Source organism: Phalangium opilio, unplaced genomic scaffold (assembly GCF_054372755.1).
Source record: "Phalangium opilio isolate 3A_F unplaced genomic scaffold, DU_Popi_V2 ptg000041l_1, whole genome shotgun sequence".
NCBI classification, from domain to species: domain Eukaryota; kingdom Metazoa; phylum Arthropoda; class Arachnida; order Opiliones; family Phalangiidae; genus Phalangium; species Phalangium opilio.
Genome location: NW_028324165.1, coordinates 6,361,756 through 6,375,886, shown reverse-complemented (window position 1 = coordinate 6,375,886; position 14,131 = coordinate 6,361,756). Strand labels below are relative to the sequence as shown.

The 14,131-nt window shown below is 36.4% G+C and overlaps 1 protein-coding gene across 3 annotated transcripts; it reads left to right on the top strand.

Moving 5' to 3' along the window:
- The first annotated feature begins 1,567 nt into the window (after window positions 1-1,567).
- Window positions 1,568-13,811, top strand: LOC149679594 (uncharacterized). Of its 3 annotated transcripts, none has more exons than XM_089835416.1 (7): window positions 1,568-2,046; window positions 2,137-2,202; window positions 3,133-3,214; window positions 3,284-3,388; window positions 3,882-4,013; window positions 4,102-4,975; window positions 12,353-13,811. In XM_089835416.1, exons 2-7 carry the CDS (start codon window positions 2,156-2,158, stop codon window positions 13,462-13,464), a joined length of 2,352 nt encoding a protein of 783 aa, XP_089691542.1. In that variant the 5' UTR covers window positions 1,568-2,046; window positions 2,137-2,155; the 3' UTR covers window positions 13,465-13,811. The 3 variants fall into 3 exon arrangements, with proteins under 3 accessions (XP_089691542.1, XP_089691541.1, XP_089691543.1); XM_089835415.1 differs by having other exon boundaries at window positions 1,570-2,046; window positions 4,099-4,975; XM_089835417.1 differs by lacking the exon at window positions 12,353-13,811 and adding an exon at window positions 9,582-11,016 and having other exon boundaries at window positions 1,958-2,046; window positions 4,099-4,975.
- The last annotated feature ends 320 nt before the right edge of the window (window positions 13,812-14,131 follow it).

Sequence of the window (14,131 nt, the reverse complement as noted above, 5' to 3'; positions counted from 1 at the left end):
AATCTCTCTGTTACAAACGCATCATACCGGAAGTCGACCTGCCTAGATAACGTTTAGTAGACGACGTTGCGCTACATTCCAAACCACCCTTTCCACTCCCCTTCTAAATTCTTTCTGGACTGAGTGGAAACACTCATACCTATAACGTTATGGCGCTACGCGGCAGCACCTGCACGATTTTGACCGACCTTGGCACTTAGCAATCGCCTATTCCGATGGATGTATCGCCATGATGATGAACATGGTGCACGTGAATGTCATCAGTCTTTCCATGGTCATGGTGAATGTGAATCTCCTTTGACTCTAAGGCCACCAATACCCCGAAGTACAGCACTATTCCAATCTGTTCCTTATTGTCCTTGGTTGCAGCATCAGTTCCCGGATTGGTTAGCTTGTACTTGTTCAAATACTCTTCTAATTTCTTATGAAATTCATCCATTTCTTTTTGCCATACGGCACCCAAGTCTTTCTGCAACTTTTCATGATCATCCGCGACTTGCTTCCGCAATTCATCTAGCTCGCCTTTGAATTTCTCCCGTATTTGATTGTTTTCAGACTGTTGGGCAGATATTTTAGCAACTTCCGCTTTAAGTTGGTCAACTTCCGATTGGATTTTAAGGTTGAATTCTTCCTGTCGTTTTTGAAATTCGTGGTCAACGCCGGGTGTGGATAACGTGAAAGGAATGTAGCATAATATTAAAGAGAATAAATAGGAACTCATGTATAGTGAACTTGAACGGAGATGCGAACCGTATTCTAAAAGAACGAGGTGGAATCTGTAATTTGAAATATTTCTGAATGTTCTTATGACGTCAGTACACCTTTTAGTCTATTTGCCTAGAGCTTTATTCTTCGATGTTGAAATTTTTGAAGAATCAACATGAAGGCATATTTTCGAGGCCCTTGGAAATAATTTGCCTTTACGTTTAATTATGAACTCTTTTTCAAGCCATATTTAATAATTTGTTCTACTATAGAGAGAACCAATAGACTAACCTCTTGGTCACTTTAAAATTGTATTCTGACTGTAAGTCAACTTACTTTTTTTGGGAAAGTATCGATAAGGACTTTATTTTGGTACTTAAATCACCTTTACCTTTCATTTTCACTTTGAAAGATCCTCATTTCTATTTCTAAATTTCTGTTCAATTGCAATTTTACACCAAAACTACACCAATTATTGCGCCCATTGACACCAAATTTTACCCTCCGTTTTTGTTGTTTATTCGTTTTGAAAATTCCAAATAAGTTGGACAGACGTTGTGCAAGTTTTGAAAAACTGCCTACACCGATACCATGATTTCACTACTGTTAGTGTATTTTAATGATTATTTAGGTTAATTTAAACGTAAAATAGTAAAAATGAGGTTGGACGAACAACGGCTCGTCTTTTTAATCTTAATTAAGTAGTTATTAGAATTTTTATCCAAAAAATTTATATTTTTGGTCTAATTTCACGTTAATTCATTTGATATATCTTGAAGCGTGCTAAATAGTGTTCATTTAGAGTATAAAACAAGTTTAAATTAATAATTTTCTTTAATTGCAATGTTTAGTATAGTTCATTTTATTTTTACTTTATATTTACTGTTCGAATTTCGCACCTTTTCATAAATTAATAGGTTTATGCAGTTTCGTGTTCCCACTTAAAAAATGCCTTTTTTAGGTTAATTTCAGGTTTTTTGTAACTAAATTTAAGTTGTAGGCAAGAGGGTAGTTTAGTTAGCTTTATTAGTTTCTGAAACGGATTTAAGTAACCTAATTTAATTGCGACGTTTATTGGGAGTTTTCGCATTTTTAAATTTTACCCCACAATTTTCTGCCGAAGCTCACTATTTGACCCCGAAAAGCCAAAGCCGAAAGTCGTTAAAATGTTTTAGCAGACGACGCATAGGAGGATTCCCACTATTTTAGAATTTGGGGTAATTCAGTAAAAGTTGAGCAAAAATAAATTTAGCTTTAGATAGTGTTTCTCTAAAAGTGTTCCTAAAGTCACCTAACCAGGCATGACCTAACTTCATATCAGCCCTGCCCCTGACCTGACTGGTAAGTAAGAATGTATATTAGTGACACTAAGTCTTTGTTTATGGCCATATTTTTATTATTATTAAAATGTTTGGTATGTTATCTTAACAGGAAGACTGTAGAAAGCGTGATGGATTTGGTTAAAGAATGTCGTGTTATGGTCGAACGTTTAAGTTGGTAAGTGATGAATATAATGCAACTTGGATGTCAACAAGGCATGTAACGGATCTAAACCTTAACCTATAGCCTTCCCTCCTTTTCCAATATATTACTAAAGTGGATGTGTTTTAACCCCTAAATATTGCTACTTTTTCCAAATTATTGCTAATTAGCTTGTTTAAACAATAGTGTTAATTTAGTTTCATTCTACCCCCAAAAGACTAAGAGGCGCACATTTAGCCACTCGTGTAACTTTGTAAGATGTCCTCGCTATAGTGAGATTTAGTTCTGCATGTGAGATTTAGGATCTATACCCTCGTAGTTGAATATTGCATATCTGAATAGGGACTTGGCAGTACTACGTCATGCAACGTCACGCTACCTTCCACTAGGAGGAGGGGCTTATATAGCTTTCATTCTGTAAGAAAAAAAACCATTATGGCGCTGGGGCGGAGCTAAGCCCGAATTGCCAAGTCTCTATTATGCCTCATCATCAGTATTTTTTTTTTATTTTGCTCTGTGTCCGAGGCAAGGCAGAAAACTACTATTTTTACTACTATCTTATTAAAAAAAGTATCAAAGACGGCCTCTTTAAGTCTTAACAAGGAATGAAGCGTTGTGTTCATAAAATGGGGTTGAGGAATAGAGCTATCTTAGTTGTGACGTCAGTACCTAGGTAAAACGTCACACGATTGACTTTGGCAGTGGGCGGCCATGTTTGGTACTTCTTAGATTTTATGGGCAAATAGCGTGGGTGACGTCACACAAAGGTTTCTGAGATAGCACTTGAACAAAATTGCAGCGTTAATTAAAACAATTTTTTGAACTATAAGCTTTGCCATTTTTTTCTTAGGTTTTTATAGCGAAAGGTACAATGTATAGGAAAACGATTCTTGTTATTTGTTATTTTTTGATTTCCCCTCATTTTGGAAAATTATTTCATTTTAGGAAAGACTTACAATGTCACAAACTCTCTTTACAAAATTCCGAAATGAGCTTAGTAAATCTTCAAAGAGTGGCGATTAAAGAGGTATTTGCGCAATTATTGCAATATTGCCTGTTTTGGGCAATCTGGAAGTTATTGAAACTTTGTTTTTAGGAAATGAAAGATGAGGAAGATTGTAACTACGATCACTTAAGCAAAGATGATCTTATCCTTGTAGTGAAAGCAAGGGATGATCGAGTCAGGACACTGGAAGCCGAGGTATTTTTCAAAGCATAGGGGAATTTTTTTAGCAGTGTGAAATTAAGCACAGAGATACGAGACCCTTTTGGGATAATAGCCAATTTTATATGCACAGGATTAAGTTGTCAAATCTGTTCTCTTAAGTAAAGGTTCTGTAAAGTGGTCTTTCCTTCTAGCAAACGCGGCGGGGGAGGGGGACTCGGACTCTTGGGGGTGACGAATGAGGGGGTCGAGTGACTTTTTAAAAACGAAATTCAACGGTCCACCAACAACTTAACAGTCAGGACCAATCTCTATGGGTCGGTGAATAATTATGGTTATTGGTGAAAACACCAATCACGATTGACTCTAATCTAAGGGGTTTGGTAACACATTCGTTGTTATTAACCAAGAGACTGATCCCCCTTCTTCTGTGTCATTATCTTCCCCTTTTTCTCGCTTGCCCCTTCAAAATACGTTTAGCCAAAGGAACTACGAAGATTGTTGTGTAATGGAATCTCATTTTGTTTAGTGTAATGTCTTAATTTCAAAAATGGCAAAAGAGAGAGTGAAAACAACATTAACGATAAATAAGCAAATAGACGATATTGAAAGACTCAATAGGGTCATTAATGAGTTGGAAAGGAGAATCATAGATCTGATGGTATGCAAGATCCTTCACTTTCATAGTGGATGGAAAAATTAATTATTTTAAGAATGAGAGTTATTGTTAATTGTTTAAAAAATAGAAGAAAAGTGGATTACATCAATTTCCTAACGATGAATTAGTGAAAACTGAACCCGTTGAAAATGATTTGGGAAATAATGGCCAGGAGTTAACCCTTCCAGTTGTGATGCACAATGTCCAAGGCAACCTGTGTAAAGAAAATGTTAGTCAAGAATCACGTGTTTCCGAGGTTGGCAATACAAACACCGAAAATAAAATTTCCTTGGAAAAAAGTGAAAATATGGGGCTTATAACGCGAAATACGAATCCATGTGTCCTTAAACTGAACTACAGTGACAGTTTGCCTCTATGTGCGCCTTCACCTAACCTTCAGATCGAAAACAAAATTGAAATGACTCCTGACACGAAGACGGAAAGCGATTCGCCACGAAAACCTCTTGAAAACAGTATTAACATTAATGATTCTTATCGTAAATCGCAAAGTGTCTCGACAGAGTTAGAAATTGAGGATAATACAACTCGATCGAAGGAATTTCGTGTTCCTGAATTGAATGTCGAATCCGAAAAACATTTGCATCTTTCTCTCGACGCAAATGTCGAAAGCGATTCACTAGAATTAGACGTAGAAAACGATCTTGATGATAGCCAATGCAGAATCGCCTTGACAGACGCAAAGAAAACTGATAATAGACAACATCAAGCTATGGAACTGTTTGTAGATCCGAGCTCATTGAGTGTGCCAGTGTATGTTCCTAAACAAGAACTTAGCAGCCCAAATGAACTATCAGAATTGACTTCCGTCTCTATGGAAAGCGATTTACCCGAAGTTCCAATTGAAGTTGAAAATAATAGTTTGGTTTCCAACTCGGAGACATTAGAAGATGTCGCTCCAAAGATTCCAGAAGGTAAAACCTCATCGCCTCGTTCGGGAATTGCACGTAAGTCATTTTATACTTTTATAGTGTTGAGTACCTAGATTGAGAAGTCATATTTCTAAGCAACTATTTCCGCCTTCTCGGTATTAAGTCTAATTTTGAAGGCTACACAGCCAAATATCCTATGTGTAACATATTTAAATGTGTTGGACAAAACGTTCACGCTTTTTATGTTATTTTTAAGATTATACATAAGAACTTTGCTTTTAGTCGGGTTTCTAGTTTTCTACGAAACATTTAAACGATCGTCATTAATGTTTTGTTGTGATATGTGTGAGTGAGAATTCCGTCGTTAAATTAAAACGGTTTGGACAAATTTATTCGCAGTATCTTTAATATAAGAATTCCATCGTGTTTCTACGTCCACATACTCGCCATTTTTCTTTTTGACGGAGATCTCAGCCAACGGAAGTTTTGGAACGAAAACCAAGGAGCATAGATACCACTACGAATTAAGGTTGTATGTCCATAAACAGGCTAATCCTTTCTATGCGCAACGACAGAATCTTGTTGTTCGCGATTTTTACCATTAGCTCTATGGCCAGTTTCATACTTCCCCCCGAAGGGGGGTTATTATGAACTCCTGACATAACGTACATTTGAATTGTAGCACTTAACGACCTTTCAGCCTCTTGAATAATGAAACTTTCCCAAGGGTCTTCATTCCTTTCTTATCATCGCTGGTATATACTTATTTCAGCCAAAAATACTTTGACAATAGAGAGTGGGTGCGATGACGAATTAAAGAGGTAACTTGTCACCATGCAGCGTCACCTGGCATTTGATTCCCTGAAAACACGTTAAATATTATGAGAGCAAAGAAAAGTTTGAAATACGACCGTTCGATGATATACGTCGTTTTTTATATTTTATACATTTTCTGTGGGGAAAGTCAAGGAGAAACGTACAACCGGGTTCAAATATTAAACTGATCATAAAAGGGGGTGTACAACGTCACATTTGAAAGAGTAACGAAGAAAAATGCTTGAAATGTAATCAGGCGCAAGTGTCATTTAATCGCGCATAAACGCATTCATGGCAATGAAAAACGCTTCAAATATGATCAGTGCTACCAAAAGTGCACTTATGGTGCTACTATGGGTGGCTATAACCTTTTTCCTCGGTAAACATACTTAACACTGCTTTTTACCCCTCCGAGTGACATGTATCATTGAGAGTTACTGTCTGGGACGTTTCTGTGCCTGTCTGTCTTTTGTTACAATAGAGTACGTTCGCAGGTAGCATATGGAAGTAAACGTGTGCGCGCGTTTTCCAATAATCGGGGAAAATTGTATTTCACTATGTCAACTGTTCTTCTTGAGTACCAATCCACACTATTCCTTCATCTGCCTAATCTCTCGTATCATTCCACATAAACCGAATCTGTTGCATTGGCTTCTGGCGTACATCTATTCCGTATCTTTGAGATTAGCTTCTACTTCATTGCCATCGTTAGATTTAACGAGGAACGTCTAGCCTCCAAGGGCGGGCTAACACAAAATGTACCCAGAATTTCGCTATTCATCTTCAAATGATTGCCTGCACCTCCATTATTATCGTTAGGGGTAAGATTACTTGAACTGTCTAAACTCCACGTTGCTGGACTTGCGCATCTGTTCTTATCCTGTTCGTTAATGATCCATAACAATTATGAACCTCCTATATTTTAATTAAACCAGTCCTACATTCTTCAACATTAGTTTCATCATTCAGTAAGTTCTAATGAACCACCTTAAAACGATTTAATGAAAAGTAATTCGAGAGCAAAGGAAAGTTAAAAGTACAACCTTTCATGTTTCGAGCCAAGGTTTTTCTTCCATTTAAGTTGATCTTCATCCCCTTTTTGTTGATATGATCGTTCACTCATCGTCTAATTCCAGGATCAGCACTGTTTCTTTTTTTAACACTGAGTTTTCGTGAGCGTTACCTTTTTTATGAAGTTCGTTGGAATGTTATTGTATTTTGATACTAAATTATAAATGATGTTTGTGGTTTTTATATTTTCTGTAGGGAAAGTCAAGAAGAAACGTACCAAATATTCAACTGATTATAAAAAGGGCCTAAAACGTCGCATTAGAAAGATTAAAGAACGAAAACGCTTCCAATGTGATCAGTGTGACTATTCATGCAAGTATGAGTACGATTTGATCAAACATCAACGCATTCATAGCGGTGACAAACCGTTCAAATGTGATCAGTGTGACTATGCAAGCACGCAGAAGAGTACTCTGAACATTCATCAACGCATTCACAGTGGTGAAAAATCTTTTAAATGTGATCAGTGTGACTTTGCAAGTACGCGGAAGTCCGGTTTGATCGCACATCAACACATTCACAGTGGTGAAAAACCCTTCAAATGTGATCAGTGTGAATATGCCAGCAGGCACAAGTGTTCTTTGATCAGACATGGACGTATTCACAATGGTGAAAAACCTTTGAAATGTGATCAGTGGGACTATGGACGCACTCAGAAGAGTAATTTGAACATACACAAACGCATTCACGGTGGTAAAAAACCCTTCAAATGTGATCAGTGCGACTTTGCTTGTAATCGTATGGGTAATTTCATCATACACAAACGCATTCACAATGCCGGTCCCTTAAAGATCCTATAATTCCTATAAAAGCCTATATGTTTAAAACTGTCCTATAAATTCCTATTTTTTTTTTTGGCAAAAGTCGTCAAAAATCCTATAATTTTGAAATTTACTCAAATTTTAAGCGACCCATAATTGAAACCAGGACTCGGGTCTGAAACTATTATAAAATGTTGGTTTCCTTTCCTTGTATTATAGCTTAACTAGTTAAAAACTTGGCATTCTCGCTTTTAACTAGTGCGCCTGCGCAATTCTACATATTTAATACCTCTTTGTAAACTTCATGTGAAGAGTGGTTCTTTCTACCCAAAATGTTTTTTGTTTCATCCAGGCTTATTTAGTTCAAGATCAAACTTAGTATGGATGAAATCTATAGGGTCGCATTAAAAAGCGGGCCAGAAATAATAAAATCTTCAACTGTGATTATTTTCCTGGTGTTTCTTTGGAAGCGCACCTCGTGTTATTTGCAAATTGGTAAAAGAAAAACCATTATATGTGATCAATGTGCCTTAGGAAGAACTCAGGGGTGTGCGGGTACCCGACCCGATACCCGAAACACATTTTTTAGGACCCGAACGGGTACCCGAGTCCCAATTTTAAGCCTTTGCCAATACCCGCCGAGTCTGACGGGCCCAGTTCATGACGTTACCGCGCGTGTTTCAATACTTCTGCCTTTCATAATTAAATAATTTAATTAGTATTAAGTTATTAATTATTATTGTTTAATGAATTACACTATGGGGGATAATGACTCAGCTTTGAAATCTAGCTTTTAATTGGACTGTAAGGAAAAGCAGAGACCCGAATTGGACCCGAAAGCTAATTTTGGGGATTTTGAAGGACCCGAAGACCCGACGGGTAACTGAAAATTGGACCCGATACCCGCGGGTACAATTTTCCATTACCCGAAATTTACCCGACACCCAAAAATCTGGACCCGCACAGCCCTGGGAAGAACGTTGAAGGCTTGGGAGAAGCATAGGCAAATAGAATGGATTTGATGGCCGCGTAAAATTTCATTTATATCCTATATGGAACATATTTAAATGCGTTGGACGAAACGTTCACACTTTTTATGTTATGCATAACGTATTGAACTGTAACACTTACAACCTTTCATCCTCTTGGATAATGAATATAATAAAATTCCCTCTTTCCCATCATCGCTGGTACTTCTTATTTCGACCAAAAATACTTTGACATGTATCTTGTCATTACGCAGCGTCACCTAGCATTTGATTCCCAGAAAATCCGTTTTTGAGAGCAAAGAAAAGTTTATAATACGACCGTTTGATTTTCGAGCCATTACGGTTACTTCTCCATTTAAGTTGATGTTCGGCCCCTTTTAATTCATACATGCTCGTTTACTCATCGGCTAACGATTTTGATCAACACACCTTTTTTTCTGTAACAATAAGTTTTCGTACGCATTACCTTTTTTATGAAGTTCGAGTAAAACCAATGTTCAACTACTACATTATCTCGTTAATACTTTCTTTCCAATATACTTACTTTAAATTTCTCTTGCCATTTGTTATTTTGTTTGGTAAAATCAAATCCCTCTTACTGTTGAGTAGCAGCAAGAACCGAAATTGTTGCCAAAACAAAAAAGATCACGAAAAGTTGAAAGTACAACCTTTCGAGTTTTGAGCCAAGGTTTCTCCTCGCCATTTTGGTTAATCTTCATCCCCTTTTTGTGGATTTGAAAGGTGGTATTCATAAACGTCGGACGCAACGCAATTTAGTACAGGCAAAGGCTGGGCGTCGTGCGCAAACTTCCGCCTTTTGCGCACGACGTCCTGCCTTTCCCTGTACTAAATTGCGTTGCGTCCGACGTTTATGAATTCCACCTCAATCGTTTACTCATCGGCTAACGCCTTTGATCAACACACGTTTTTTTCTGTAACTGCGTTTTCGTACGCATTACCTTTTTTATGAAGTTCGCGTGAATGTTTTTGTATTTTTGATACTAAATTATAAATGATGTTTATGGTTTTCTATATTTTCTGTAGGGAAGGAAGTCAAGAAGAAACGTGAAAAGGGGTTCAAATATTCAACTGAATATAAAAGGGCTCTACAACGTCGCATTAGAAAGGGTAACGAAGAAAAACGCTTCAAGTGTGATCAGTGTGACTATTCATGCCGGTATAAGTGTGATTTGATCAAACATCAACGCATTCATAGCGGTGACAAACCGTTCAAATGTGATCAGTGTGGCTATGGATCCACGCAAAAGAGTTCTCTGAACATTCATCAACGCATTCACAGTGGTGAAAAACCCTTCAAATGTGATCAGTGTGACTTTGCAAGTACGAGGAAGTGCGATTTGACAATACATCTACGCATTCATAGCGGTAAAAAACCCTTCAAATGTGATCGGTGCGAATATAGATTCAATCGGAACAATGATTTGATCAGACATCAACGGCTTCACAGTGGTGAAAAACCCTTCAAATGTGATCAGTGTGACTATGCAAGCACGCAGAAGGGTAATTTGATCGCGCATCAACGCATTCACAGTGGTAAAAAACACTTCAAGTGTGATCATTGTGACTATGCTTGTAATCGTAAGGATAATTTGATCACACACAAACGCATTCACAGTGGTAAAAAACACTTCAAGTGTGATCATTGTGACTATGCTTGTAATCGTAAGGATAATTTGATCACACACAAACGCATTCACAATGGTGAAAAACCCTTCAAGTGTGATCGGTGTGACTATAAATGTACGCTGAAGACTCATTTGATAGTACATAAACGTAGAAGACACATGTGTGAATAGATGGATTTACATTTTAAATGTGTTGAACCAGTTGGACAAAAAACCATATTTCATCGTCTTCTGTAATGAATGGGCCGAAACTGTGTATATAATTAATAATCCATTAAATTTCTCTAATCTTAATTGTATTGCGCCTCCACAATTCTACATATTTAATAGCTCTTTTAAACTTTATGTGAAGAGTGGTCGTTTCTACCGCAAATGTTTTTGCTTCGTCCAGGTTATATTTAAATTAAGATCAAACTTAGTATGGATAAAATCTTTAACGTCACATTAAAACGCGGACCAGAAAAAAATCTTCAACTTTTATTAGTGTTTCTTTGCAAGCACACTGAAAATTAATTTGGTCAAACAACAAACCATTTACAAATGGGGGGAAAAACCCTTTTTCGTGATCAATGTGCTTTATAAGGAACGCTCTAGACTTGGAAAAAGTATGGGCAAATAGAATGGATTTGAAGACTACACAGCCAAAAAAAATTCATTTATATCCTATATGGAACATTTTAAATGTGTTGGACAAAACGTTCACACTTTTTATGTTATTTTTAAGATTATTAATAACATATATTTAAACTGTGGCACTTACTACCTTTCATCCTGTTGAATAATGAATATAATAAAATGCCCTCTTTCCTGTCATCGCTGGAAAACGCATCAAATGTGAGCAGTGTGAATATTCATGCAAATATAAGTATGATTTGATCGCATATCAACGCATTCACAGTGGCGAAAAACCCTTCAAATATGATATGTGTAACTACGGATGCACACAGAAGTTTAATTTGATCACACACAAACGCATTCACAGTGGTGAAAAACCCTTCAAGTGTGATTTACCAGGGTAACTGTAATTTACGATTTTATCGGGTAAATTACGAAAATGGTCATCACTGTTGAAAATACCCACCCAATTCATATTTCTTTTTTTCTGGAAAATGGTCTAAAAGCTCCATGTTTTAAATCGTGTTACACTTAAAAATTTTGCTCTACCCGCGCATGCTTACTTATTTTTAAAAATGAAATGAAAAAGCTTTAAAAAGTGGTTTTTTTTATTATTTAGCATAAAAAAAATCAATATAATTAATTTTTTGAATTGAGGTAAATTACCTTGAACGGTAATTTACGCTGTAGATCACGGCATAGTTTACCATTTTCCAAAATGACCGTAGTTTTCGAACCCTAGTCATGGATCTTCATTTGCGTCTTTTATTACTTTAACTTCGTCATCAGCTTTCAAACTTGTTTTTCCAGTACTTAGTAGGCATATCACGTATAGAGATTTAATGAGTGAATTTTATTGTTTAATCATTTTGTAACGTATATTTTATCACTTGTTTATTAGTATAACTTTGCATTCAAAATTGTCTCGGTGATCAAATTTCAATCTAAATATATTTTCGTAAGTTGTTTGTTTTGCGACGAACTCCTAGCCTGTTAAGAGCGTACTAGTCTGGACCCGTAACATATTTAAATGTGTTCGATTTTTTTTTATGTTATTTTTAAGTTTATGCATAACGTATATTTGAACTGTAGAACTTAACGACCTTTCATCCTCTTGGATAATGTAGCAAACCCTTAAAATGCTTCCTTTCCCAAGGGTCTTCATCATCATCGCTGGTACTTTCTTCAGGCAAAAATACTTTGACAATAGAGAGGGGGTGCCAGAACGAAATAAATTGGTTACTTGTCTGTACGCAGCGTTACCTAGCATTTGACTCCCAGAAAATCCATTGATGAGAGCAAGGAAAGGTTTATAATACGACCGTTTGATTTTCGAGCCATTACGGTTTCTTCTCTATTCAAGTTGATGTTCGGCCCCTTTTAATTCGTATATGCTCGTTTACTCATCGTCTAACGATTTTGATCAACACACCTTTTTTTCTGTAACAATGCGTTTTCGTACGCATTACCTTTTTTATGAAGTTCGCGTGAATGTTATTGTATTTTTGATACTAAATTATAAATGATGTTTATGGTTTTCTCTATTTTCTGTAGGGAAGGAAGTCAAGAAGAAACGTGAAAAGGGGTTCAAATTTTCAACTGAATATAAAAGGGCTCTACAAAGTCGCATTAAAAAGGGTAACGAAGAAAAACGCTTCAAGTGTGATCAGTGTGACTATTCATGCAGGTATAAGTGTGAATTGATCAAACATCAACGCATTCATAGCGGTGAAAAACCGTTCAAATGTCATCAGTGTGGCTATGGATGCTCGCTGAAGGTTCATTTGATCACGCATAAACGCATTCACAGTGGTGAAAAACCTTTCACGTGTGATCAGTGTGACTATATATGCATGTATAAGAGTACTTTGATCAGACATCAACGCATTCACAGTGGTGAAAAACTCTTGAAATGCGATCAGTGTGAATATGAATGTACGCTTAAGGGTAATTTGATCAGACACAAACGCATTCACAGTGGTGAAAAACCCTTCAAATGCGAACAGTGCGAATATGCCAGCGCGGACAAGGGTTCGTTGATCAAACATGAATATACTCACAGTGGTGAAAAACCCTTGAAATGTGATCAGTGTGAATATGGATGCACTCAGAAGAGTAATTTGATCATACACAAACGCATTCACAGTGGTGAAAAACCCTTGAAATGCGATCAGTGTGAATATGAATGTACAAATAACAGTAATTTGATCAGACACAAACGCATTCACAGTGGTGAAAAACCCTTCAAATGTGATCAGTGTAAATATGAATGTACAAATAAGTGTAATTTGATCATGCACAATAAACGCATTCACAGTGGTGAAAAACCCTTGAAATGCGATCAGTGTGAATATGAGTGTACAAATAAGCGTAAATTTATCAAACACAAACGCATTCACAGTGGTAAAAAACCCTTGAAATGCGATCAGTGTGAATATGAATGTACAAATAAGCGTAAATTAATCAGACATAAACGCATTCACAGTGGTGAAAAACTCTTGAAATGCGATCAGTGTGAATATGAATGTACGCTTAAGGGTCATTTGAACAGACACAAACGCATTCACAGTGGTGAAAAACCCTTCGAATGTGATCAGTGTGACTGTAAATTTACGCAGAAGAGTAATATGACAAAACATAAACGTAGAAGACACATGTATGAGTAGATTGATATACATTTTAAATGTGTTGGACAAAAACCTGGGTTCATCCTCTTCTTTAATCAAAGAGGCTCTAATGAATGGGCCAAAACTGTGTCGCCATTTTCAGAACTAATTTGAATTGAACTGAGTTTTATTTTCAAGTCCTATATAACAACATAACAATAATGTTACTTTTCAAAGTTAAAGGGATATTATTACATTTGGCTTTTTTTCCTTTCTTTCTTTCCCAACAATTTAAAAAATACAAACTATATACGTAAATACATGTATATACACTTTTTGAAAGTACAATTTTTGTTAATTAAGTGTTTTCTAGATTTAAGATAAAATCTTACTTTTGAAAATAGTAATATGTTGTGCAAATGAAAATTTAATTCATTAAAATAGATACAACTACCAGCAAGTGCCTAGGAAAATTTTAAGAAATACTCGACGACCAACGAGGTGGGGTATTTTGAATAGGAGCTTCTAAATGTTAACTATTCGCCGCCGATGTTAGGGTAAACTATTCGCCAATATTGGGCCGAACTATTCGCGATTAATCATGTAGTTGAACATCTACAAAGGCCTAAATATTCGGTATTCGATTTGGAATAAACCATTCCATTCGGTCATGATTCAGTATTTGATGAGGAAAATTTTTGGTATTCGATCCGGTAATCGGTTCGAT